At 35.5% G+C, this 24,640-nt stretch overlaps 1 protein-coding gene and 1 long non-coding RNA gene across 2 annotated transcripts in view; both read right to left on the bottom strand.

Moving 5' to 3' along the window:
- The window catches only part of LOC309665945, a 340,836-nt gene that overhangs the window by 269,140 nt on the left and 47,056 nt on the right, over nt 1-24,640 (bottom strand). The gene's annotated exons all lie outside the window — the stretch shown is intronic.
- Nucleotides 1,725-15,212, bottom strand: PRPS1L1 (phosphoribosyl pyrophosphate synthetase 1 like 1). Its single transcript, XM_082472763.1, is given in 3 exon segments — nt 1,725-6,600; nt 6,604-7,145; nt 7,148-15,212. Coding segments are annotated over 3 exon segments (951 nt in total). The 5' UTR covers nt 7,431-15,212; the 3' UTR covers nt 1,725-6,474.

Raw genomic sequence — 24,640 nt, 5'->3', positions numbered from 1 at the left:
TGAAAATTAAAAGCATGGTTGCTTGATACTGAAAGGAAATTCAATAGAAGGGATGAATAATAAAATTAATTACTAATAGAATTAACTGAAGACTGAATTAACTGGAGGATCAAATTAAAGAATTAACCACCAACCCAGTGACAAAGAATAAAATGATGAAAAATATGAGGAAGTTATAAGATAGGGAAGATACATACAGAAAATAAAATACCCATCTAATAGGGGATACAAAAAAAGATAAACAGAGAAGGGAAAGGATGCAGTGTAGTAGGTTGAATAATAGCTCCCAGCACTAATTTATTTTATCCTGTCTCTGTACCCATTGATTTTGTGCCTGTCATGGGGTCCCCACAATGAGATAAGAGGGTACCTCACCAATCCTTCCTGGATAACTATTTCCATTCCTGCCTTCTGCTGAGATGGTAGATTGGATCTGTGAGTTACATCGTCCTCTTCACATCCTTCTGAGCTTTGCCTAGAATCTCCTTTCACGTCTCTGTTTCTACCAACAGTCTCTTCAAAGTAATCTAGGCTTTTATTATCATGCACCTCAAAATTCTTCCAAGCCTTTCAGGAACCTAGCCAAAAATCATAGGCAGTGCTAAATCCAAAGACAGTCCCTTTCTAGCATAAAATGATGACTTAACATCATAATTTAAATGTATTTTATAGTGTAGGAGACATACCACCTCATAAATTTGAAGAATGTTATTTTGAAAGTCATTTTATCATGTTTAAAGGGAAAGGCCATAGATCCAGTGGCTTACCAAGATTAGAATTTTCTGCCTTGCTCAATAAGCATTCCATAGATTACCACGTTATATTCTCTAAATTCATGGATGCTGAGCTGCACCGTGTTACTCTGTTTCCCACAGAAATCAATTTTCTCATAAAGCAACTAATGATTGCACCCCAAGCTGCACTGCAAAATGCTCCATTTAGATAGAAGAACACCTGCAGCAAATCCAGAATGTCATAGAGAATGATGCCGTCTTCACCTTGAAGTTTATATAGACCATCCAAACACAACCTAAGTTTGAAATCTATCTTCTGTTCAACTTTTTAAAAATAAAAAGTACATTAAAATAAACGTCTTCCAAGCCTATTCCCAATACTTAATTCCAAAGCCACTTCCACATTTTTAGGTACTTGTTACAGCAGCACTCCGTCTCCTGGTATAAACACTGTATTAGTTTCCTACAGCTCCAGTAACAAATTATCACAAACTGGATGGCTTAAAATGACAGAAATTTATTCTGTCATAGTTCTGTAGGACAAAAGCCTGAAATCAAGGTGTCAGTAGACTTGGCCCTTTCTGGAGGTTCTGAGGGAGCATTTGTTCCATGACTCTCCCTTAGCCCCTGGTGGTTGCTGTAATCCTTGACAATCCTTGGCTTGCAGATGCATCACTCCAATATCTGCCTCCATCTTCATGTCGCTTTCTCCTCTGTGTCTCTCTCTCAAATCTCCCTCTGCTTTTCACTTATAGGGACACCTGTCATTGTTTTTAAGGCCCACCCTAAATCCAGGATGATCTCATCTGGAAAACCTAAACCTAATTACACCTACAAAGACCCTTTATCTCAATAAGGACACCTTATCCAAATAAGGTTCAGGTGGTTATGACATGGATATGTCTTTCGTGAGGCGGGCCTCTATTCAACTCACTACAGTCTGCTCTCTAGTCCCTGCCAAATTCACATCTGTCCCACATCCATACAAAACCCATTCACCTCATCCCAACATTCCCCCAAAGTCTCAACCCATTACAACATCAACCCTAAGTTCAAAATCTCATCAAAATATCATCAACTCAAAAGTCCCAAATCTCATTATTAAATTATCTGAATCAGAGACGAGTGAAACTCTGAGTATGAACCATCCTGGAACAAAACTTTTCTCCATATGGGGACTGGTGAAGAAGCAGTTATCTGCTTCCAAAATACAATGGTGGGACGGGCATGGGATATACACTCTCATTCCCAAATAGAGAAATTTGAAGGAACAAAGGGGTTGCACATCCCAAGAAAGTATGAAATCCAGCAGGGCAAATTTCTTTAGGTTTTAAGGACTGGGGGTAATTCTCTGTGGCTTGATGCTCCACTTGCTGGGTCCACAGCTCCAGCCTCTGGGCCTGCGACAGTGGCTCCATCAGCCTCTGGGTTCACAGCAGAGGCTCAGTCAGCCTCTAGCCCGCTCTCAATGAACCCTCTGACCTCTGTACCACTCTTGGTGTCTCTGCCCTTAGAGTCATTCTTTATTTGTCTCGAAGAGTAGCACAAGTCTGCAGCTGAGTAGCTCTATCAGCCTATTTCCTGCCTGTAGAATCCCAGAAGTCATGCCTCAATCTCATCTTTTATAAATTTTTATAAGTTCTCTACTACAAGAGTACAAAAGTTATTCCACATTTTCTTCCAGTGTTTTATACTTTTGTTCCTTATAACCATTCCTTCTGGAATTTATTTTTGTGCATCATTTAAAGACAGAAACAAAAAACAAAAAAAAAATGCTGCCCCAATTAGTAGTCAGTTATCCAGCATCATTGACTGATCAGTGCATTATTTATCCAATGACATGATATGCCAGTTTTATCATATATATGAGCTGGTATGTAATACTATTGAGTGTATAAAACAGTTTTTGGTCAATAAGCATAAGCATACTATCGCTTTCAGCTATGGAAACTGCTACTTTGCTAACCATGGGGTGAATATATTCTGCAGTGTGTGGTATTTACTATGGTATGGCCTCTTTCATCTATTTTGTATTCTGAGAACAGTTTGTCCAAAATGACTGCTTGTATGTGTAAAAGTAACATTGGATATGCTTCATATAAACAAGGTAATAATGTTATAATGGTGCTTAAAGTGGAAGTTTTAAGGAGGCTGGAAGTGCTTTCCAGGATATAATCAAGAAAACAGAAAGTTAAGATCATCAAGGAGCTAGAAATTGATAAATGACAACTGACATTAAGAAGCCCATTATAAGCATCACTGTTATCTGATTGATCAACATGTATATGAAGATACTTAGGAAAAAAAACTATGGCAGGAGTCTTATCCCCCCTTTCAGAGAATCTGAGTAGATTTCAGGAGTGGTTGCCAAGGCAGGATATCAGGAAAGCATCTCCAGAGGGACTTTGTAATAGTGATTTTCCTATAGAATTGATTCAGTTATGCTCCTTTTTTCCAGTAACATAATCTTTCCACTAAATAGTGTATGTGTGTACTAAATTCCCATAAGTATACATAGGTCTGTTTCAGGAATCTAAATTCTGCAGTATTAATTTACATGTTCATCCCTGCATCAGTACAACAGTTTTATTACTGTTAGCTTTACAATGTTTTAATATATTGTAGTACAAAAACATTTTCAAAAAGATCTTGAATATTTTTGATCTCTTATTTTTCCAGATCAACTTTAAGAAAAGTTTATCTAGTTCTCTTAAAAAAAATCCTTTTCGGATTTTTACTGGGTTTATACTGACTAGATGATTTGAGGAAACTCTCATATTGTTCTTCATCTCCAGATTCATAACACATTTATTCAGGTTATTTTCTATATCTTTTCATAATTTTCTTTCATACAAGTCTTACAGTTTGGGAGTTTATTACTGGTTATTTTGCAGATTTTATTGCTCCAGGTTGTGGAAACTTTTTTCAATTATATTTTTCAATTAGGATTTGTTGGTATTTAGGAAAGGCTATTATTTTATTTACCTGATGTACAGTCACTTTCCTGACCTCTTGTAGGAATAGTTTTTCTTCTGATTGCTGGATTTTTTTGTTGATAATCATGACATTTGCAGGTAATGTGAGTTTTGCCTCTTTTCCCTCCAGTGTTGCTAGCTCTTTTCTTTTTCTTGCCTTATTTCACTGGCTTTGAAATTTGTCTGATTTTAATGGGAACATTTTCAATATTTCATCATTAAGTATATCTTTGTAGGTCTCTAGTAGATTTTCTTTATTAGATCTAGCAAACTTCATTCTATTACTATTTTACTGAGAGTTTTATTTTTTCAAAATGCAGTCTGGATGATTGTAGTAAATCCACTTTACTTATATATAGTCTTTATAAATTCCTTTTTAAACATTTATGAAGACTTTTTGTGACTTACTACATTTTTAATATTATAAATGTTATCATTCATGCTGGAAAAATGTGAATTATCTGTTTAATTTCCATGTATAGTTATTAAATTGTGATGTGGAGTTATTTTAAACCCTATAATATCTTTTCTTGGTTATTTACGTGAGAGTTTTGTTAAAATTTCACAGTTAATGTAGATTATACATTTCTCCTTATATTCTCACTGTTTTATTTTTCTTCTTATACTTTGATGTTGAATTGTTAAGTTCATAAAGATTCATAATCAGCAAAACATTCTGTTTTTACTTTGACCAGAAGTACCACTCCTAGTTCCTCTTTGTAAGCATTTATTCGGTATGTTTTTCATTATCTTTTTATATCTAATTTTTTGTTTTGGTGTGTCTCCCATAAACAGCATAGCATTAGATATTTTTGCTACTCATTCTGATAATCTATCTCTTATCAGATTAACTTAATATATTGACTTTATTTGTGATAACATATATTTGGTATTTTCTGTTTGATCTGTTTTCTTCCTCATTTCCTACATTCAGCTGGATTTGTTTACTTTGTTTACTGTGCCATTATGCCATTATTATGGCTATTATGCCATTTTTTTTTCTGTCTAGGAGTTTGGAAGTAATTTATCCCATTCTTTTCTTCTCTTGCTTGTCCTTGAATTTTAGAAAACATATTTAAACTTCGTTTTTTTCTATCATGTCAATCATTGGTGTCAGTAACTGCCCTCTCAAACTAGATAGACCATTAATATACATAGACTAATCCTAACCTCTCACGTTTTGTGGATATCACCTGGAATTTTGTTTACAGATTTTTAAATAACTTGCTTTACATTGTGGCTCAATTTTTATGTGAATTTTATCTTAATAATTGTGATAATATTCACAATAATTTCACAAAAAAATTTTATCAGTTTCACTTCTTTCTTTGCTCACCATTATCTCTTTCATTCCATGTGTTCCTCTTAGTTGTACATACTTGTTGTTTTCGGTATCCTCAAGTGATACTTTCAGGAAGCATTCATGGTGGTAAAGTTTCTGAGTCTTTTAATATATAAAAATGCCTTAATTTTGTCCTCAAACTTAAATAATAGTTTGGCTAAGCACACAAATTTAGGTTAAAAGGAATATTCCTTTAGAACTGCAAAAATATTGTTCCATTTTGCTTATTACCTGAGAGATCAAATGAGAAGTCTGACAGCAACTGAATATTATTTCTTTAAAACTATCTTACGTTTTACCTTTCAGAATCTTTTAGGGCCTGTCTGAATTTTCTTGGAAATCAGAAATTTCAGGATATATCTTAATGTGGACTTTTTCTCACATACATGCAGACTTTTTATTCGTTTTCCCTACAAGAGACAATAACGTAAGTTTTGAAATATAAATCTGAAGTCATCTGAGAGGCAAGGAAGAAGATTAAAATTAAATGCTTAATCAAAAGGTACTACAACACCACCTAAAATCTACTACCACGGCAGTAGCAGGCTAAGATTAAGCTACAGCAGAAACATCTGGTGCAAATTTTAGAGACTATATAGCAGGAAGTGGATTTGCTTTCCAGAAGACTGGTACACTGATAATTTGGATCCAACAGGATGTTTGACCAGGAAAATGTCAAGATGGTTAGAAGTAAAACTAAATCAAAAAGAACAGGTACACTGGAGAATCCAAAACATGTAATCTCCAAACAGATGGTGACAGATTTATCTTCTTCCTCTCAAGAAGCATTTGCTGCACTTTGCAGCCTTTTCTCATAATCCTACCCAATGGCTGTTCAAGCTGAAAGCTGCTGCTCTTGCCTTGCAGATGGCTCAGCAACCAGGTAAACTAGGTTTGGGTTGCACAGGACTCTTGATTAATTTAGCACAGATCTTGGAGAACTTGTGACAAATGGGGAAGAGGGGAGGGGAATACAGGGAATAAGAGGGGGTTGGTGGGATGGAGATGTGGTGGTGGATTGGGTTGGTTGCATTGTTAGTTGTTCTGAACAAAGTGAACCCTGAAGCATTCACATATAAAGTAGTCTAAGTTTCCCCAATTAATTTCATACAACTCCACACAACACCTTCAAAGTCTGAAGTCAGCAGCTGAACTGTAGTTAGAGCTGCAAGGCTCACAAAATCATCAAAGAAACCAGAATGAGACAACCCAGATAGGATATTCCAGCAATTATTCTCAATCTGTCTTTCTCCAATCTAAAATAAGCATCTAATATACATGATGTGGGATGTAGAAAGCCACACTGGAACAAACAGGGCCTTCTGCTGAACTTTTCATCAAACACCAAGGGAAACCAACGGTCAGGGTATATTTTTATTTTATCTTATTTTATTTAAAATACAACAACCCCGACGTTATTCTATCACAATGGGACATGGCTGAACAGGTAGGAGACAGATTCCCCATTGTGAGTTCTTCTGATGGCTTCCGCAAGGATCATGGAGATGTCGATCACCTGTATTTTGGAGCAATGCTTCACCTTATCCTCCTAAGGTATGGTATTGGTGACTACTACTGCTTCAAAGCCTGCACTGTTGATGTGAGTAATGGCCAGGCCAGAAAAGATTCCATGAGTCAAGATTGCAGAAACTCTGGTGGCTCCAGCTGAGAAAAGTTTGTCAGCTGCATGGCAGATTGTACCACAAGTGTCAGCCATGTCATCCACAAGGATAGCCACACGATCCTTCACATATACCACTAGTACCATTCGGTCCACTTCACTGGCCTTCTTCGGTTCTTTGTGAGTCAAGGCAAAGTCCACATTCGATCTTTCTGCAACGGAGGTCACTCTCTTAGCTCCACCAGCATCTGGAGAGACAATCGTGCAGTTCCTCCACTCAGAGATATTCTCCTTTATCCACTTCAGGACAGCTGGATCTGCATACAAATTGTCTGCTGGGATATCAAAAAAGCCCTGAATTTGAGAAGCATGTTGGTCCATCGTGATGATATGATCTGCACCTGCTATAGACAGCGTATTTACAACAAGCTTGGCGGAGATTGCGGCTCGGCTCTTATCCTCCTTATCCTGCGGGCATACGGGAAGCACGGGACGACTGCAGTAACTCGGCTGGCTGGGGCAATCTTGCAGGCATTAATCATGATCAAAAGCTCCATTAGATTGTCGCTGATTTTGCCACAACCACTCTGCACTATGTGGACGTCCCCTCCTCGCACACTCTCGCCTATTTCCACGCAGGTCTCCTGGTTGCTGAATTTCTTGGTCACCACCTTGCCCAGCTCCTGGCCCAATCGGTCGGCAGTTTTCTGGGATAAGTCCTGGCGGGAGCTGCCGCTGAAGATTTTGATATTTGGCATTTTGGTCAACTGCCCTAGGCTCTCTACGTCCGGTGATCACCCCGGCAGTTGAGAAAGGAACAGAGGTCAGACCACAGACTATTCCAGCCCCCAGCCAGACGCAAGAGACTGCAGACACTAACTAACAGCTTCCGGTTGTTACTCAGCTCTTCCGGTCTCTTCCGGCTGTGCGCCGCTTTAAACTGCCTTCTGGGTCTTCAAAAAAAAAAATTCCTTCTTGGCACCCAGTTCACGCTTCTAAACTAACGAGTCAAATCTTTTTTCAGTTCATGGATATTTTTTTTTTTCTCCTCTATTAGTGCTTGTATTAGTTTCCAAGGGCAGCTTAAATCTGAATACGGAAAAATAGAAAATTTCTACAAGGCAAAACACGTAACTTTGAAAGGAAAGTTCTGGACTGGAGGAAATGTGTAAAACGTGCCCAGAGTTCTTCCAACTGAGTGAGAAAAAGGTAAGTAGGAATACACGTATGAAAAAATGCTAGAAATCAAGAAATTGACATTCATTTTCACACACCAGGTAAGCCAAAATTATAAAATAGATAACGCCTTCTAGTCTAATGGAAAGTGTAAGTGTGTAGATTTTGCAAGGGAAATTGAGTACATAACATATGGCTCAATGTGTCTTCTAGGAATCTACTCAATAGAAAGATTCACAAAGTATATTGATAATAGTATTTTTTGCTGTATTAATCCATTTAGTCAATATTTCCCAAGGTGTTCCGTGTGTCAGGTGTTGCACCATTTACAGGGTATAAGATGATGAATGACAAATAGTAACCTCTCCAGAATTGCTTATAAAAGCAAAATATGGAAACCAAAAATAATTCTGTCAATAGCTAAATTATCAGATAATGTATTGTACATACACAGGCAGCCATTAAAGAGACCGCAGTAGTCATATGGAAGTGTCTCCAAAATATTTTATTTATTTTTCATTTTAAAATTTTATTTATTTATTTATTTATTTATTGGAGTATAGTTGCTTTACACTGCTGTGTCAATTTCTGCTGTACAGCAAAGTGAATCATATACATATATCCCCTCTTTTTTGGATTTCTTTACCATTTAGGTCACCAGAGAGTACTGGGTAGACCTCCCTTTGCTGTACAGTAGGTTCCCATTAGTTACCTATTTTATACATAGTAGTGTATATATGTCAATCCCAATCTCCCAATTCATTCCACCTCCTCCCCCTTCCCCCTTGGCGTCCATAGGTTTGTTCTCTACATCTGTGTCTCTATTTCTGCTTTGCAAATAAGATCATCTGTACCATTTTTCTAGATTCCACATATATGCATTAATATACGGTATTTGTTTTTCTCTTTCTGACTTACTTCACTCTGTATGACAGTCTCTAGGTCCATCCACGTCTCTGCAAATGACACAATTTCATTCCTTTTTATGACTGAATAATATTCCATTGTATATATGTACCACATCTTCTTTATCCATTCCTCTGTTGATGGACATTTAGGTTGCTTCCATGACCTGGCTATTGTAAATAGTGCTGCAGTAGACATTGGGGTGCATGTATCTTTTTGAATTATGGTTCTCTGGGTATATGCCCAGTAGTGGGATTGCTGGGTCATATGATAGTTCTATTTTTAGTTTTTTAAGGAACCTCCATACTGTTCTCCATAGTGTCTGTATCAAGCTACATTCCCACCAACAGTGTAAGAGGGTTCCCTTTTCTCCACACCCTCTCCAGCATTTATTGTTTGTAGATTTTTTTGATGATGGCCATTCTGACCAGTGTGAGGTGATCCAAGATATTTTTAAATGTAAAAAAATCATTCACAAAAATATGCATAGTATGATATTTATGCATTTAAAATTAAGTAATAGTCAAAGCATCAAATCATTAAGGAGGTCCTTTTTATTATGATTACCTTTGCAGAGGGGAGTAGGTTGGTTTTAGTTGGGGATGAATATGTCACAATTTATTGACATCTATTAATGTAGTATTTGAACTTTCATTACTTTTATAATTTAAAAAAGACTAACAGAATATATATGATAAGTCTTTTTTAGGAAATTTTAAGTACACAGTTTCCAAATGCATTGGGGGTTGGAGTAACGAGCTAAGAAGTGGAAGAGATCATAGATACCAGGAATTTCAACAACAAACTGTGTCATAAAAATAGTGGAAACATTAGATAGAGATCATAAAGTTTTATCCTACTAATTGTGTGTTTAACATTTGGTTCTGGGATATTTTTATTTAGCCTAAAACCAAATCATCATTTTATAATATTTTGAAATTACTAAATAATTTGTTGAATGTATCTTCACACCCCACTTTTGAGCTTCCCCTCTGGGTTTGGTTCATGGATAGGATAAGATCGGGAATGAGGTAAGGAATGGGGGGAGGCAATAGAAATGGATACGATTTGGCAATGCCTGTGAAACACATTGCTAGCAAACAGTGTTTTTATATATTAAATGTGCTATTATTATAAAACAAAAACAGCTATGTCAGAAAGGCTAAATCAAAATGTCCTGCTGCTGATCCAACCACATCTCTGGAGACATCAACATGCTTTTCTCTTCAGTTCAAACTCTTCATGGTTGACCATATATGCAGGCTCATTTCAGTCCACAACTCTTCATTCATGTTCTTTCCTATTATAAAATCAACAGACCCACCTATACTATGTAATTCTCATCTTCAGCCAAGACTACATACAGTGATTTCTAAAGAAAATTCTGTGTCTTAATTTAGCAACACTAAAAAGTACTTGCAGCTTCCATTAAAATGATTCTTAGTGTTCTAAATGTGTCACACATTTTTCAGTTTTTAAAGAAAAACAAAACAGGTTTTTAAATCGACTTATTATTACCTAAATTGGACTGAACGCTAATGTAAACATTAAAAACCCATAGTTGGTTGCGTTTTCCTTGAGGTGTTAAGTAGGAGAAGTTTTTGTGTTGCTGCTGTTTTTGATCCATGCTCTGGCTGTTGCAATACCTCACAGTTTCAGGGATTTGTCTAGAATCATAAAATGTTAAAGATGGAAATGACCTTAGAAACCACCCGGTCTAGCATCCTAATTCACAGACAGGGAACCAAGGACCAGAGAAACGAAGCAAGTTGCCTGGGATCTAACAGCTAATTAGAGGCAGAATATGGATTAGAACGCGGAATCCTTGAATTTCCAAATAGGGCTTTTCTCACTGTACCACGTCTAGGCCTTTTCTTTGAGGTTTATCAGAATGAAGGAAAAAATCAAAAGGTTATGTAGAAATTGTTGCACAAAAATTTTACTCTTTTGTCGAACAACTACAACAAAGGACAAAACTCCAAAGCTGAGACTGGAAAATTCTTTTGCTTTTAAGAATTATTTCCAGAAAGAAATGAATGATTAGTAGTGTCATGGAAATATCTTTATTACTCTGATATTTCTGTTACATGGGTCTATTGTAAGGGGATTTATAGTCTCTGTAGGTTGAGAAAGACATCTATCTTATCACTGACTGTTTCTGACAAAGGTTACAGGTAGGAATGATGCCCATTGAACAACACAGTCTCTCTATTTAAGATGTTGTTAATAAATTACTCTGGAAACAAAAATTGTGGTATAGAGAAAATGCTTTATCTTTCTCCTTCCCAAGGCAAGCATATTTAAATGTCATCTCTACAGATCTGTGAGAATTGTTGTATTTTGAAGGTCTTTTGAGTCAATACCCAGAATATATCTATTACCTTGGGAATAGTTTCTTGCTTTACTGATTATTCTTTTACCCTTCACAATTCCAACATAAATAATTCAAAGAGAGCCCTGATGCAGCTTGATCAACTAAGGAGAAAAGAAAGTCAGTCGGTTCTTTCAGAAAGTGGAGAAAAATGGTTGTTGTATTATAAGTAAAATAAATGCTTTCACTAAACATGCTTGCAGTTGACAAAATGCTAGATGTTTAGGTGACAATTATAGGTCTTTGATAAACTGTCAAATCTTGTCACAACACATGTTACAAACGAGGACAGATTTAGATGTCCTTTATGACAGCTTTGTGTAGTTTGAGAATGTATGGCAGTTAATTTCAAAAAGGAACATATTTTTCTTTCCAGCAGTTATCTGCTTGTTTATTAGGAAGAGTTTCTTTGTGCCTTTAATCTTCCTCATTTGACTCAGAGTTCCAGATCATTATTGTAACATTACCTTACCTCATTTATTTTGTTCATAATAATCATCTACAATACTTTGAGAAAACAATTTCCCACAGAGCTTTACATTGGTAGAAATGCTTTAAAGTTTGTTTTGTGATTGTTTACAATTGAAGTTGACTACCGTGTTTGTTTACTGAGTTTTTAGTTGGAAATCTGTCTTTTTATACAATAGATGTGAAGGTGGTGATTAGGTAAATAAATATGAGTGAAACAAATAGGAGAAAAAGACAAAATTTTGTTACTCAGAAATGCGACTTTAATTTTGAGTATTATGTTAGACTCGTGACAGTATTTTTGAAACACACTTTGGAATTTAAAAAAAATTTCTAATGAGCTTAAAAATCTTAGTATGAAATAATAGTCTTGGAGTAATAATGAGGTTAGGTGTGCTGAATAATATATAATTGTAATGACAGATGAGGCAATGTATGGAGAGGTTCCATAACTAGTAAATTGCAAATAAGAAAATATCTCCCTAATATTTATGTGAAATATTTTTCAGTATTTTAAAGCAGGTATGGATCTTTCCCTTCTCATGTAGAATATTAGTTTCATGAAATTAGTAAAATGATACTCATGTTAATTATATTTTGACAAAATGCAAGCTCCATTTATGCTATTCAAACCTATTTTAAGGACTTTTAATTTTTTCTCTTCCATTATGATAATTTATTTAATCTTCATAATAAACATTAAACCCAGTTGTCCATTCACATAAGAAGAAATTGAGTGTAGCGTGGTTTGAAATGGTTCAGTGATTCTCCAACTTCAAGGGCAGCAGGGGACTTCCCTGGTGGTCCAGTGGTTAAGACTCTGCACCTCCACTGCAGGGGGCGTGGACTCAATCCCTGCACGCCAAAAAAAAAAAAAAAAAAAAAAATTATAATAAGATTCAAGGACAGCAGGTTCACCAGTAGGGAGTGTGAGATATAGATTCCCAAGCCTCATCCCCAGGGTTACTGATCAGTAGGTCCAGGGTGGAAACTCAGACTTCATGTTTCTTACAAGACACCAGGTAATGCTGATGCTGCCATTCTGGTGACCACACTTCTGAGAACCACTGGTATGCATCATTAACATTTATTTATTTGGGGAAAATAAAAGGTAATGGTTGATTTATTTTGCTTCTACTCATTTCACTAGCCCTTGTAATTTTGCATATTTTATTTGGCTTCTAGATCTTTTCATGTTCTTTTCTACATATGAATATTACTTTCAAATATCACATAATTCTTTATGAACAGTACACATATATCCTTCAACTTAAAATACCTGTATTATGTTACAGAAATACTTTGACAAATACGTGTAAGATGTGAATTCTTGTTATTTGGGGAGTTTTAAAAATCCATTAGATATTTGAACATCTGAAAATTAATTTCTACTTATTAGCACACTAAGAATTGAATGAAGCTAAGAGGCTTTCCTATTTATTATCCCATTTCCCCTCCCTCCTTGAGTCTCTTACAGTGTTCATCACTGAAAAGGATCTTTTTGTCAAACTCTGAAAACCACTTTTCTGTCCATGATGATACCAAGTATTGTACAGAGTGGATACTTGCTGATTTGATTTGATGTTGCCCTTTGGGAGGAAACCATTGTACAGACTCTCTCCAACTTACGCTGGTTCAACTAACAATTTTTCAACTTTACCAGGGTGCAAAAGCGATACGCATTAATTAGAAACTGAACTTCGAATTTTGATCTTTTCCTGGGCTAACAATATGTGGTACAGTGTTCTCTCGTGATGCTGGGCAGGGGCAGCAGCTGCAGCTCCCTGTCAGCCATGAGATATGCACTTACAACAAATTCCTACCCATACAGCTGTTCAATTTTTCACTTTCAGTATAATATTCAATAAATTACATGAGAGGCTTTGTGTTAAATAATTTTGCCCATAGGCTAATGTAAGTGTTCTGAGCACATTTAAAGTAGGCTAGGCTAAGCTGTGATGTTCGGTAGGTTAGGTTATTAAATGCATCTTTGACTTAATGATATTTTCAACTTACAGTGGGTTTATAGGGATGTAACCACATCGTAAGTTGAGTAAGGTCTGTATGTCAGTTTATAAACAAAACTAAACAAAACAAAATAAGTAAAAACAAAAGAATTTCTCTATTCAAATATATGTTAGAATGAGTAGACCCCTATGGACTACATATTGTTCTTCCTCGAGGGTATTTTGGCTATTTTTGTTCTCATTTACTCCCACATACATTTTAGAATTTTGTTCGGATTTTGATTGGAATTACATTAAATCTGTAAATCAATTAGGGAAAATTGACATTATAATATTAAGTTTGCAAATCCATGAACATGCTAGTTCTCTTTTAAATTACTCTTTAAAATGACAATAAGTTCCTGTAATTTTTCCATAGAAATCTTTTCTCAGATATACATTTTTACATTTTTCCAGGCACTTCATTTTTATATGATTTAAATGGTATCTACTGGAAATTGTATTTTCTGTTACATAGTAATATAGTTCATAGTTTAAATTTTGTGTCCATTCTTAAAAGTCATTTGTGGATTTTAAAAGTTTCTATATAAACCATATATCATCTGGAAATAAATGACAATATGGCTCTTTGATCTATTCCTTATACTTTTTCCCCCTTCTTGCCTTGTGATGCTGGTTAGGACCTCTAACGTCAGGTTGACTAGAAATGGTGACAGTGGCCATTCTTGCCTTATTTCTAATCTCAAAAGGGAAAACTTTTAATATTTTACCATTATGTATGATGTTTGTGTGTTGTATTTTATCAGGAAATACTCTATAAGGTTAAGTGTTTCCTCCTATTATTAGTTTGTTGAAAGTTTCTTCTTTTTTTTTTTTTTTTTGATCAAGAAAGGGACTTGGATTATGTCAAGTGCTTTTTTTCTGCATCTTTCATGATTATAATATGATTTTTCTTGGTTATCCTCTTAATATGGTAAATTACAGTGATTTCTTTTCTAATGTTAAACAGACCTTACATTCATGGGATCAACCTAATTTAATCATGATATATTGTCCTTTTTATATATTACTTGATTCAGTTAGGTAATATTTTATTTAGAATGTTTTCATGTATCTTTATGAGAGAATTTGGCCCATAATCCTTTGTCTGTACTTATTAGGTTAAGAAAACAAGATTGTACTAGCTATGTACGAATTGGAGAGCATTTCATCTTTTTCTATCCTATGGAAAAGTTGTAGAAATTATGACATTAAGTGGAACTGGACCAGAAGATATGTGACTACTTACTCGATTTCTCTAATGGTTATCAGTTACATTTAGGTTATAGATTATTGGTTATATTCAGATTTCCATTTTTTTGTCAGTTTTGTTGTTTTATTTTTCTACAAAATTTCCTACTTTATCTAAATTTTCAAATTTTACTGACAATGCTTCCCACAATATCCTTTTATTATGTTTTTTGTATCTGCAGCATCTTTAATATGATTCCCTTCATCATTTCTGGTGTTAGATTTTCGAAACTTTTTTTTTTTTTTGATCAGTTTCACCAGAAGGCTATTCGTTTTATGTCTTTTCCAAAAAAACTAATGGTTGAAATTGTTGATGCGCCCTCAATGGCTGCTTGTTTCAAACTTTGTTGACTTTAAGATTATTTTTAATTATGTCCTTTCATCCTTTCTTTGTGTTTATTTTGCTGTTCTTTTTTAAAATTCTTGAGATGTATGCTTAGCTTATTATTTATTAAAATATATTTTTCTTCTAAGTACTGTTTTAACTTAAGATTTATATGTAATATTTTTATAGTATTTCTGTTGGTATTCAGGTAAAACTATTTTCCAGTTTTGATGACGATTTCTTTGTTTCAGGGACCATTTAGTTTATTTCTTAAATAACAGATGTATAGGGAACATCTAGATATCTTGTTGGTGTTGTTTTTAGTTTCTAGCTTAATTGTACTGAAGACAGAAAACATACTTTGTGTGATTTAAGCCCTTTGAAATTTGCTGAAACTTTTTTTATGGTCCTAGGTGGTCACTTTTCATAAGTAGTCCATGTGTGCTAGGAGGAATATGTACTCTTGAGTGGTTAAGTGCTGTATACATACACACACATTAGATCTGGTTTATTTGTAATGTTATTTATATCTTCTGTATCTTTACTGATTTTTTAAATCTATTTAATCAAATACTGAGAGAAATATGTTAAAATTTCCACAGTGATTATTGGTATATATCTATCTCTCCTTGTAAGTTTTTCTTTTTTTATTTCTCTATATTTTGAGACTAACTGGTTATCTACAAATTTAAGTTGTAACTTTTTGGTGAATTGAGATATCATTTTAAAGTAACACTCTTTTTTTTCTAGTAATGCCTTCTGCCTTAAATTCTATTTTGTCTGGTGTTAATATAGTTATGTTAGTTATCTTTTAAATAGCATTTGGTTCATTTTCCTATCTTTTAGTTTCAACCTTACTGTATGTTTATGTATCAGATGCATTGCTTATAAATGTCATTTAATTTCATGTTAATTTATGCCACTTGACTTCAAGTCATTTAACTTCATTTATCCCCTTCTGACATTGTGTGGGGATATTTGCCTATGATTTTGCCTTCCTTTCTTCCTATTTTCCTTCTTTCCTTCCTTCCCTTTTTCACTTCTACAATCACTTTATTATTGTTGCTTTTTATAATCGACATTCATTTATATATACCTACCTATGTATTATTCTCTTTGCTCCTCTTTTATTTTTGCATCTTAAACCTTCCGTTTGGGATCGTTAGCCTCTGCTTGAAAAATATCCTTACAAATTTTTGAGATACTGCTGGAGAAAAACTTTGGCTTGGAGTTTATAATTCAGTCTCCTTTAATGTTATTCCTTTAAAGGCAATACATTTTTTTCCCCCCTAGATGCTTTTTAAGATTTTCCTTCCTCCCTCTCTCCTCCCCTTTCTTCCTTCCTCTTTCTTTTCCCCCCTCCCACCCTCCCTTCCTCCCTTCCTCCCTTCCTTCCTTCCTTCCTTCCTTTTCCTTCTTTTCTTTCTTTCTGATGCAGATTCACTATTGTATGTCTAGGTGTGGAATTTTGTAAAGTAATTACTTGCTTGAGATTCATTTGGTTCTTGAATCTATGGGTGTTTTTCATCAGTTGTGAAATTATTTTTTTATTGTCTCTTCAAATATTGCCTCTGTCTAATTCTCTCTCCTACTGGAACTCTGATGAAACTCAAAACATATCTCTTCTGTTTTCCATGAACCTCTCTTTCAGTTTCCTTTAAAAAATTTGTGTGTGTGTGTGTTGTATTCTGCCTTTCTTCTTCTCACCTATCTTCCAGCTTACTCGTTCTCTTTTCATATGTGTCTATTATGCTATAAGACCAGTTTATTGAGGGTTACTTATTTATTTTTTTGTTTTGTTTTTTGATTTTTTTTTAAAGACTAACAGAGACAACTCCCCATTGCCTTTTTGTTTTTTTGGTTTTTTTGGCTGCATTGGGTCTTCGTTCCTGCGTGCGAGCATTCTCTAGTTGCAGTGAGCGGGGGCTACTCTTCATTGCGGTGTGCAGGCTTCTCATTGTGGTGGCTTCTCTTTGTTGTGGAGCACGGGCTCTAGGCACACAGGCTTCAGTAGTTGTGGCACGTGGGCTCAGTAGATGTGGCTTACGGGCTCTAGAGCACAGGCTCAGTAGTTGTGGCACACAGGCTTAGTTGCTCCACAGCATGTGGGATCTTCCCGGACCAGGGATCAAACCCGTGTCCCCTAAATTGGCAGATGGATTCTTAACCACTGCGCCATCAGGGAAGTCCCTATTGAGGGTTTTTTAAACAACTTTATTTTTTTTTAGAGCAGTTCAACTTTACCACAAATTGAGAGGAAGGTACAGAGATTTCCCATGTACCCCCCTGCCCCACACATGTATAGCCTCCCTTATTATCAACATCGCTCACCAGAATGGTACATTTTTTTTTTACCAAGGATGAACCTACCTTGACACGTCATAATTACCCAAAGTTCATGGCTTACCTTAGGGTTCATTCATACTGTTGTACATTCCACAGGTTTGGACAAATGTATAATGATATGCATCTATCATTATAGTATCATACAGAATATTTTCACTACCATAAAAGTCTTCTGTGCTCTGCCTACTCATCTCTCCTCCCCTCCCTCACCTCTGGCAACCACTGATCTTTTTATTGGCTCCATAGTTTGCCTTTTCCAGAATGTCATATTTTTGGAATCATACAATATGTAGCCTTTTCAGATTGACTTCTTTCACTTAGCAATATGCATTTAAGTTTCCTTCATGTCTTTTCATGGCTTGATAGCTCACTTATTTTTATCACTGAATAGTATTCCATTGTCTGGATGTACTACAGTTTATGTATCTATTCACCTACTGAAGGATATCTTGGTTGCTTCTAAGTTTTGGCAATTATGAATAAGACTGCTATAAACATCCGTGTGGAGGTTTTTGTGTGGGCATAAATTTTCAACTCCTTTGGGTAAATATCAAGGCGTGTGATTTCTGGATCGTATAGTAAGAGTATATTTAGTTTTGTAAGAAAATCGCCAAACTGTTTTCCAGAGTGGCTGTACCATTTTGTATTCCCACCAGCAATGTATGAAAGTTCCTGATGCTCCACATTCTCACCAGCATTTGGTATTGTCAGTGTTCTGGATTTTGGCCATTCTAATAGGTGTGTGTAACTACAGAGTTTTTAATTTTCATTATTGCATTTTTCATTTGAAGACATTTTGTTTAGTCCTTTTAAAGTTCTACTAGGGCAGTTTTAGAGTTCATTGCTCTCTGAACGTATCTTCAAACTTGTTCTTATTTCAAACTATTTTAAAAAACATAGTATAATAGCTGTTTTATAAGATGCATCCGGTAATTTCAATGTCTGAAGTTTTTGGAATCTGTATCTGCTGTCTATTTTTCTTGCTCATGCTGGCTTTTTTCTTTTGTGCTTGTTTATGCTTAGCTATGTACCATTATGGCATATGAAATTTTATTTGAGGAAATTCTTTGAAGTCTAGAATGAAAGTTTTTCTTCCAGAGAGAATTTGCTTCTGACTCCTATATGGAGTTGCTATTAGTCTGCGACTACCTTAAGTTTCCCTGCATTGTCAAGGTGATATAACCCCAGGCTGCAGAACTATGTAAGGGAAGCCTAAGGTCACAACTTCTCAGGAATCCACCCCTTCCAACCCTTTCACCCCTGTTTCTTACACTGTTTTTCTCTGCTGTCTGCTGTGCTCACCAACAAACCATCCCACCTTCCTATAGACCATGGAGGCAGGTTTACTTCTGATTCACCATTATTCTGAAAATAGAGAGCTTTGGGGTCCCAATTTAATGAGTAGAAAGTCTCTTATGAGACTTCTCACCTTGGGCAGGCCCTGGGCCTTAACTTGCATTACCCTTGACCCATGAAGTCTATAAAACTGAAACCTAAGATAATTAGAGCTAGTCTTAGCTCTTGTATCCAGAATATAGGGTGAGCCTTTGCTCATATTCCCTCCCTGAGGGCAGAATGGTGCAGGCAGCGAGCAGCAATTGGAACAGGCAGAGAACACCTGTCCCTGTGGAGAAGCCATGTCAGGAAGGCTAGTGGTAGCAGAGATTGTGCCGTGGTGGCTGATAAAGAGACTGGACTGGACAAGTCTGCAGGCTATTTAGCAGAAACAGAAACTGGTAGTCTGAGAAATTGTCAGAAATAGCTCACTGTGGGACATTCAGAGACGGGGCTCATTTTTTGAATTAGCTAGAGTGTGCTTGCGCCACGGTAGTTATATTTACAGTTCCAGCCTGGTTTTCCCATGTCTGCTAGGACCTTTGAAATCAAGGTTATTCTTATATTTATGATAAACTTAAGGTCAGTGGTAATAGAGACTAAATATATATAATGAATGTATGTTCTGTATACTATCTTCTAGTAATTTGTCTTTAAAAATATTACTTGTGATTGTTGTTGACTTTAGCAGTTTACTTCACCAACAGTTACTTTTTGTGTAAATACATTCTGCTTCATATCCTTATATGTTAATTTACTTCTTATCAATTCAATTCATGAGCTCTCTTTTCAAATAAACTACAGTGAAAAACAAGAAACAGCTTATTAGTGTCAATCTGTTTCCTTCCTTTTGTAGACATAAGAAAAGAGGTTTTGCCAGTGGATAAATGAATTTATGACAATGAGATATTATTTTATTTTTTGAAAATTATGTATAAATAATTTAAAGGAATATCTTATTTTCACTGACTTTGGAGAGTTCTGTGCTGTATTTTGTGCCTAGAAAAGTAGTGACTAATGATGTTTCCAAGTATAAGGAGTAGAATAGAAATAGCTGATTTCTTATTTTCTGTATGTTTAATCCAACAGCAGAGAGGATAGATTTTTGATGTTATGGATTTGCACACAGACTCTGGTGCCAGACTGTTTGGGTTTGAATCCTGGCTCAATAGCTTAATATCTCAGTGGCTTTGGACAAATTACTTAACTTGTCTTTGCCAAAGTTTCCTCATCTGTTAAAAGGATGACAATAATAGTACCAACCTTTCAGGATTGTGAGGATTAAATAAGTAGAACAAATATGAACCATCAGTAACAGTACTTTATATATTATATGTATATCGCATGTAAGTATACACTTTATAAATGTTAGCTATTTATGTGTACAGAATACAGACAAGCATCGAAAATTTTGAAAAGTGATAGCAGGATTGGTCTACATGGAGACCTGCTCCAGGTGCTTCTTTCACTTGCCATATATCTTCCTCCTGGAGGGGTGATAACAGTGTAGTAGAGCCAGCAAATTATTGCTGTGTCCATATCTCTCCCATGGGATTAGAGAGAGCTGTAATGAGAGGGTCACATGCTGAAGGTATGCCTGTTCGTTACATAGAGAGCTTGGTTCCATCTGACTTCTTGAACTAGAGTGAGCCTTTACCCAAGTACTCCTCTGTCAGGTGAGAGTTGGGAAGACACTGACAGCTTAATGCATACTGATGATAGCAAGTTTTCTTCAGATATAAGGATAAAGTAAGGTCTCTTTAAAAAAAGTTTAGTCATAAGGCCATGTAGAAAATTATTGGTTAACTAAAAGAGGATGGTTTCTCATTTTCCGTAGTTTATCTAACAGGGATTAAGCATATTTTAACTATAGATCATAAAATCTTTTGAATATTTCAATGTTTAATTCTTATAACTATATAGTAAGTCTCCATTTTTAGAATATTTGAAAGCAATAAATGGTGATTGGGAAACATGATCTTCCTATCCTGAGTTTCAGTGATAGTAGACTATTCCTCCCAGCAAGACATCACTGAAACATTTTGAACAAGAATATATACCTTACTTATACATATCTCCAGGGAAGGAAATCCCACAGATCCTTTGAATGATTTGCTCTTTTTAAAAATATAACTGATTTGAGATATTCTCTTATATCTCACTTAAGTCTGCTCTCCTGAGAATTAATCTTATTCTTCCTTATTCATTCCTCAGTAGAGATGGAGAGCAGCTGATACCATCCTCTTCACATACTTGAGAACCATTATTAAAAAATTCCTTTGCTGAATAATCTCATTTTGTCAAGGCTTTTATTATAGGTTTTGTTTTTAAATCCTTTGATCCTTTTTACTGCTCTGTACATCACTTTCTTGAATCTCTGAATCTAAACAATTTGCGCTCACGTGGGTCTGACCGATGTTTTATTTATTTATAGTTTTATTCTGGATGTGTCACCTCACATTCCTAATGCTTAACTACTATTTATGCATCGCAGTATCCCGCTTGCTTTTTTTTTTTTTTTTTTTTTTTTAATTTTATTTATTTATGGCGTGTTGGGTCTTCATTTCTGTGCGAGGGCTTTCTCTAGTTGTGGCAAGTGGGGGCCACTCTTCATCGCGGTGCGCGGGCCTCTCACTATCGCGGCCTCTCTTGTTGCGGAGCACGGGCTCCAGACGCGCAGGCTCAGTAATTGTGGCTCACGGGCTTAGTTGCTCCGCGGCATGTGGGATCTTCCCAGACCAGGGCTCGAACCCGTGTCCCCTGCATTAGCAGGCAGATTCTCAACCACTGCGCCACCAGGGAAGCCCCCCGCTTGCTTTTTTAAGAACAAAAGCGTTTCAGTGGAGGTGATACATTATCTCTGAGCATTTATTTGTATCACAGGTAAACTAAGCCCATTTGAAAACAAACAGCCTCCCTTCACACGCACACACAGAAGTGTATATCTTGATTGTAAATTTTTTCTAATTAAAGAAGTTTTTGTTTGTTTGTTTGTTTTTTAACAGTTGTTAAAGAACAGCACTATGTTCCAGAGCTACTTGGGGTTAATTATGGTTTATCACACAGTGAAGAAAAAAAACACAGGGTGCAAAGTGGATAAAAAGAATGAATTTTTAGCAATTAATTAAATTATATTTCTTTAAAAAAGATAATATATCTGAAATAAATAAACAGATTTTGGGTTGAATTGTTAGATTTTACCAGTGGTATGCTTTTGATCTTTCCACTTTAAACATGGAATATAGGCATACTGTTTGTATTTGAAGTTTGCATCTGTCATTGGTATAGTTAAATAAAATTGGGATAATTACATTATGAAACTGGAACCAAAATTGGCAAGGTAACTCATTGAAATTTAAGATTTCTTTGATTATTGTATTAACTATCAGATTATATCGTGAATTTATGATTAATTCAAAGAGTACATGACACAGACTGTTTTCTTACTTTAATTTTGTTTGCATGATAGGTTTATGATGTTGCTTTGTTGAATGGCAGAATTTTACTTGCTTCTTTCACTTGTGTCTTTGTGTCTTTAAAGAGCTTCTACCACTTTCTAAAAACACTGCAATCAGAGAAGATTTTCATTAATCCTTCTTTCCATAGTTTCTCTCTTGTTTTTCTGATGAAATCTTTGTTTACTTTTCTTTGGGAGGTTTAGATTATGGCCAACCATTTACAGCATGTTCATAGTTTATTTATGACTCAAAATAAAATAAGACCAAAATTTAGTGAAACTTAACACTTGAAAGGTTCCATATGTTTGAATGTGCTCAGATTATTATTTTTTGCCTATAACTAAGTTACAAATCACTGAGATGTAACTTATGTGCAGGCACTGTATGGGATTTCATGAATATTTAGTGCTTTGTTTCTATTTCTGAGTCTGTGAAGTTTCATAAATCAGCACTGTTTTTGCTTGGTTGCTACATAGCAGTGATTTTTGTGCTGTCTCCTCTGTATTAAAACGGCTGAGTTTCGTACAGTTTGCCTATGGAAATAATTCCTGGTAGGTAAAAGACAAATTATGTTGGCTCAGTGTTAAAGGTTATGGTTTAAGTATAATGGAAGCAGGAAATAGACATTTAAATTTCACCTTAAACCTCCAACCTTAAACAGTATTTACTAACCTATGTTGTCTATTGGTTAGTAAATAATGAAATCTTAAGAATCTGTTTCCAATTTTATGATCTGGAATCCAAACTATTACCAACTATTTTTTGTCTGAGAGCTCCATTGGCAATGTTTCTTTAGACTTTGTAACTATAAATAAAGGCTCTCACCTATTTTATTGGGACGTTAACGTGTCCTAAGCCAGTGATTCCCAATATGGTCAATCATCAGCATTATCTGGGTTGTTTTCTGAAAATACAGATTTCCAGACTCAACCTTAGGAAATTTTTTTTTACTTGGTAGCATTAAATCAGAGATTCTCAACCTTGGTTGCACATTAGAATCCTCTGGGGAGATTAAACCCCCCCAAAAAACCTGATGACTCAGCTCCATCCCCAGAGATCCTGATGTAATTCTGTGTCACCCTAACTTTAACCCAAACTCTGAGATCTTTTCAGACTAATGTCCAGCTACTTTTGAGAACCACTGCTTTAAACAATACATTTCTTTATTAGAAGTATGATATGCAGAGTTTCTTATAGTGACTATTGATTTGGTTTACAATTTTACAATTTCATTACCATCTTCAAATATTTCCCTTTTTTTGTTTAAAAAGTTATACTAATAACCCCTGGAAGGCTGATAGCTCCAAGCAAGTTCTGGCATGGGAAGATGTCTGAGCCTGTTCACCTCAGCAGGAGAAATATATGACTTCTTTGAGAAATGCTACAGAAGCTGGATTGCCTTCCTCCCACCAGATAGACAGGGAGATTAGGGATAGTAGAGTTAGTAAGTTGATTTTGCTGTGCCCAGGATAACCAAGAGGCCTACTTTAGCTTGAGTTGACTCCTTGGCCCTTGGTAGTAGTAGCTAGCGTTTATTGAGTACTTACTATAAGCTGAATACTTAGAATTCTTCACCATAGCCCCACTTCCATTTTATAGGAAAGAAATGGCAAGCCCAGGGAGGTTAAGTAACTTTCCCAAAGTCACACAGTTAGTATACAGTAAAGGCTGGATTCGAACCCAGGCTTGTCTGACTCCAGGGCCCTTATGGCTGCCTATGATGTCACCTGGATGACTTACTAGACCACAATATGGTATAATAGATATGAATGAGGGATATATAAGCATATCGAAGTCTGATCTCATATGAGCAATGTTTACATGTACAACTTACTTGACTTCTCTTCAATTATGCCATCTCTATAATGAGATTAATAATAATACCTTCTTCACATTGTTTATTATGAGGCATTTAAATAAAGCGGTAGCTTGGTACCTGGATTATAGAAGTACTAAGGAAGTAATGTCTGTTTTTATAAGTCAGCACAGTTTACAAGTCCAAAAACATAGAAATTTGGGGTTTGGATTGATTGCCATTCTTCCTGTGGGTAGGCTAGATTGTTCCAGTCAGTGTATATAGATTAGTTAAGGTTTATTCTAACCCTGAATTTCTCTAATTTTTATAAATTGTATCATTCACCCAGATACATTGTCTCTACTTGGCAAAATTCCTCTGGTCGTACCATTATGGTTAATCATTTAGTTTGTTAAATAAATCTTATTTTTTCATTGATTTACATAAGAAAAACAAAGCTTCATTCTTGTGAAATATACTACTTTAGGTTCCAAGTAGAAGACTTTTCCTAAGGAATTAATATGGTAGCTT

Source organism: Balaenoptera physalus (genome assembly GCF_965194825.1).
Source record: "Balaenoptera physalus genome assembly, chromosome: 8".
NCBI classification, from domain to species: Eukaryota; Metazoa; Chordata; class Mammalia; order Artiodactyla; family Balaenopteridae; genus Balaenoptera; species Balaenoptera physalus.
The sequence above is the reverse complement of the archived record's forward strand: the minus strand, read 5'-3'. Positions and strand labels throughout refer to the sequence as shown.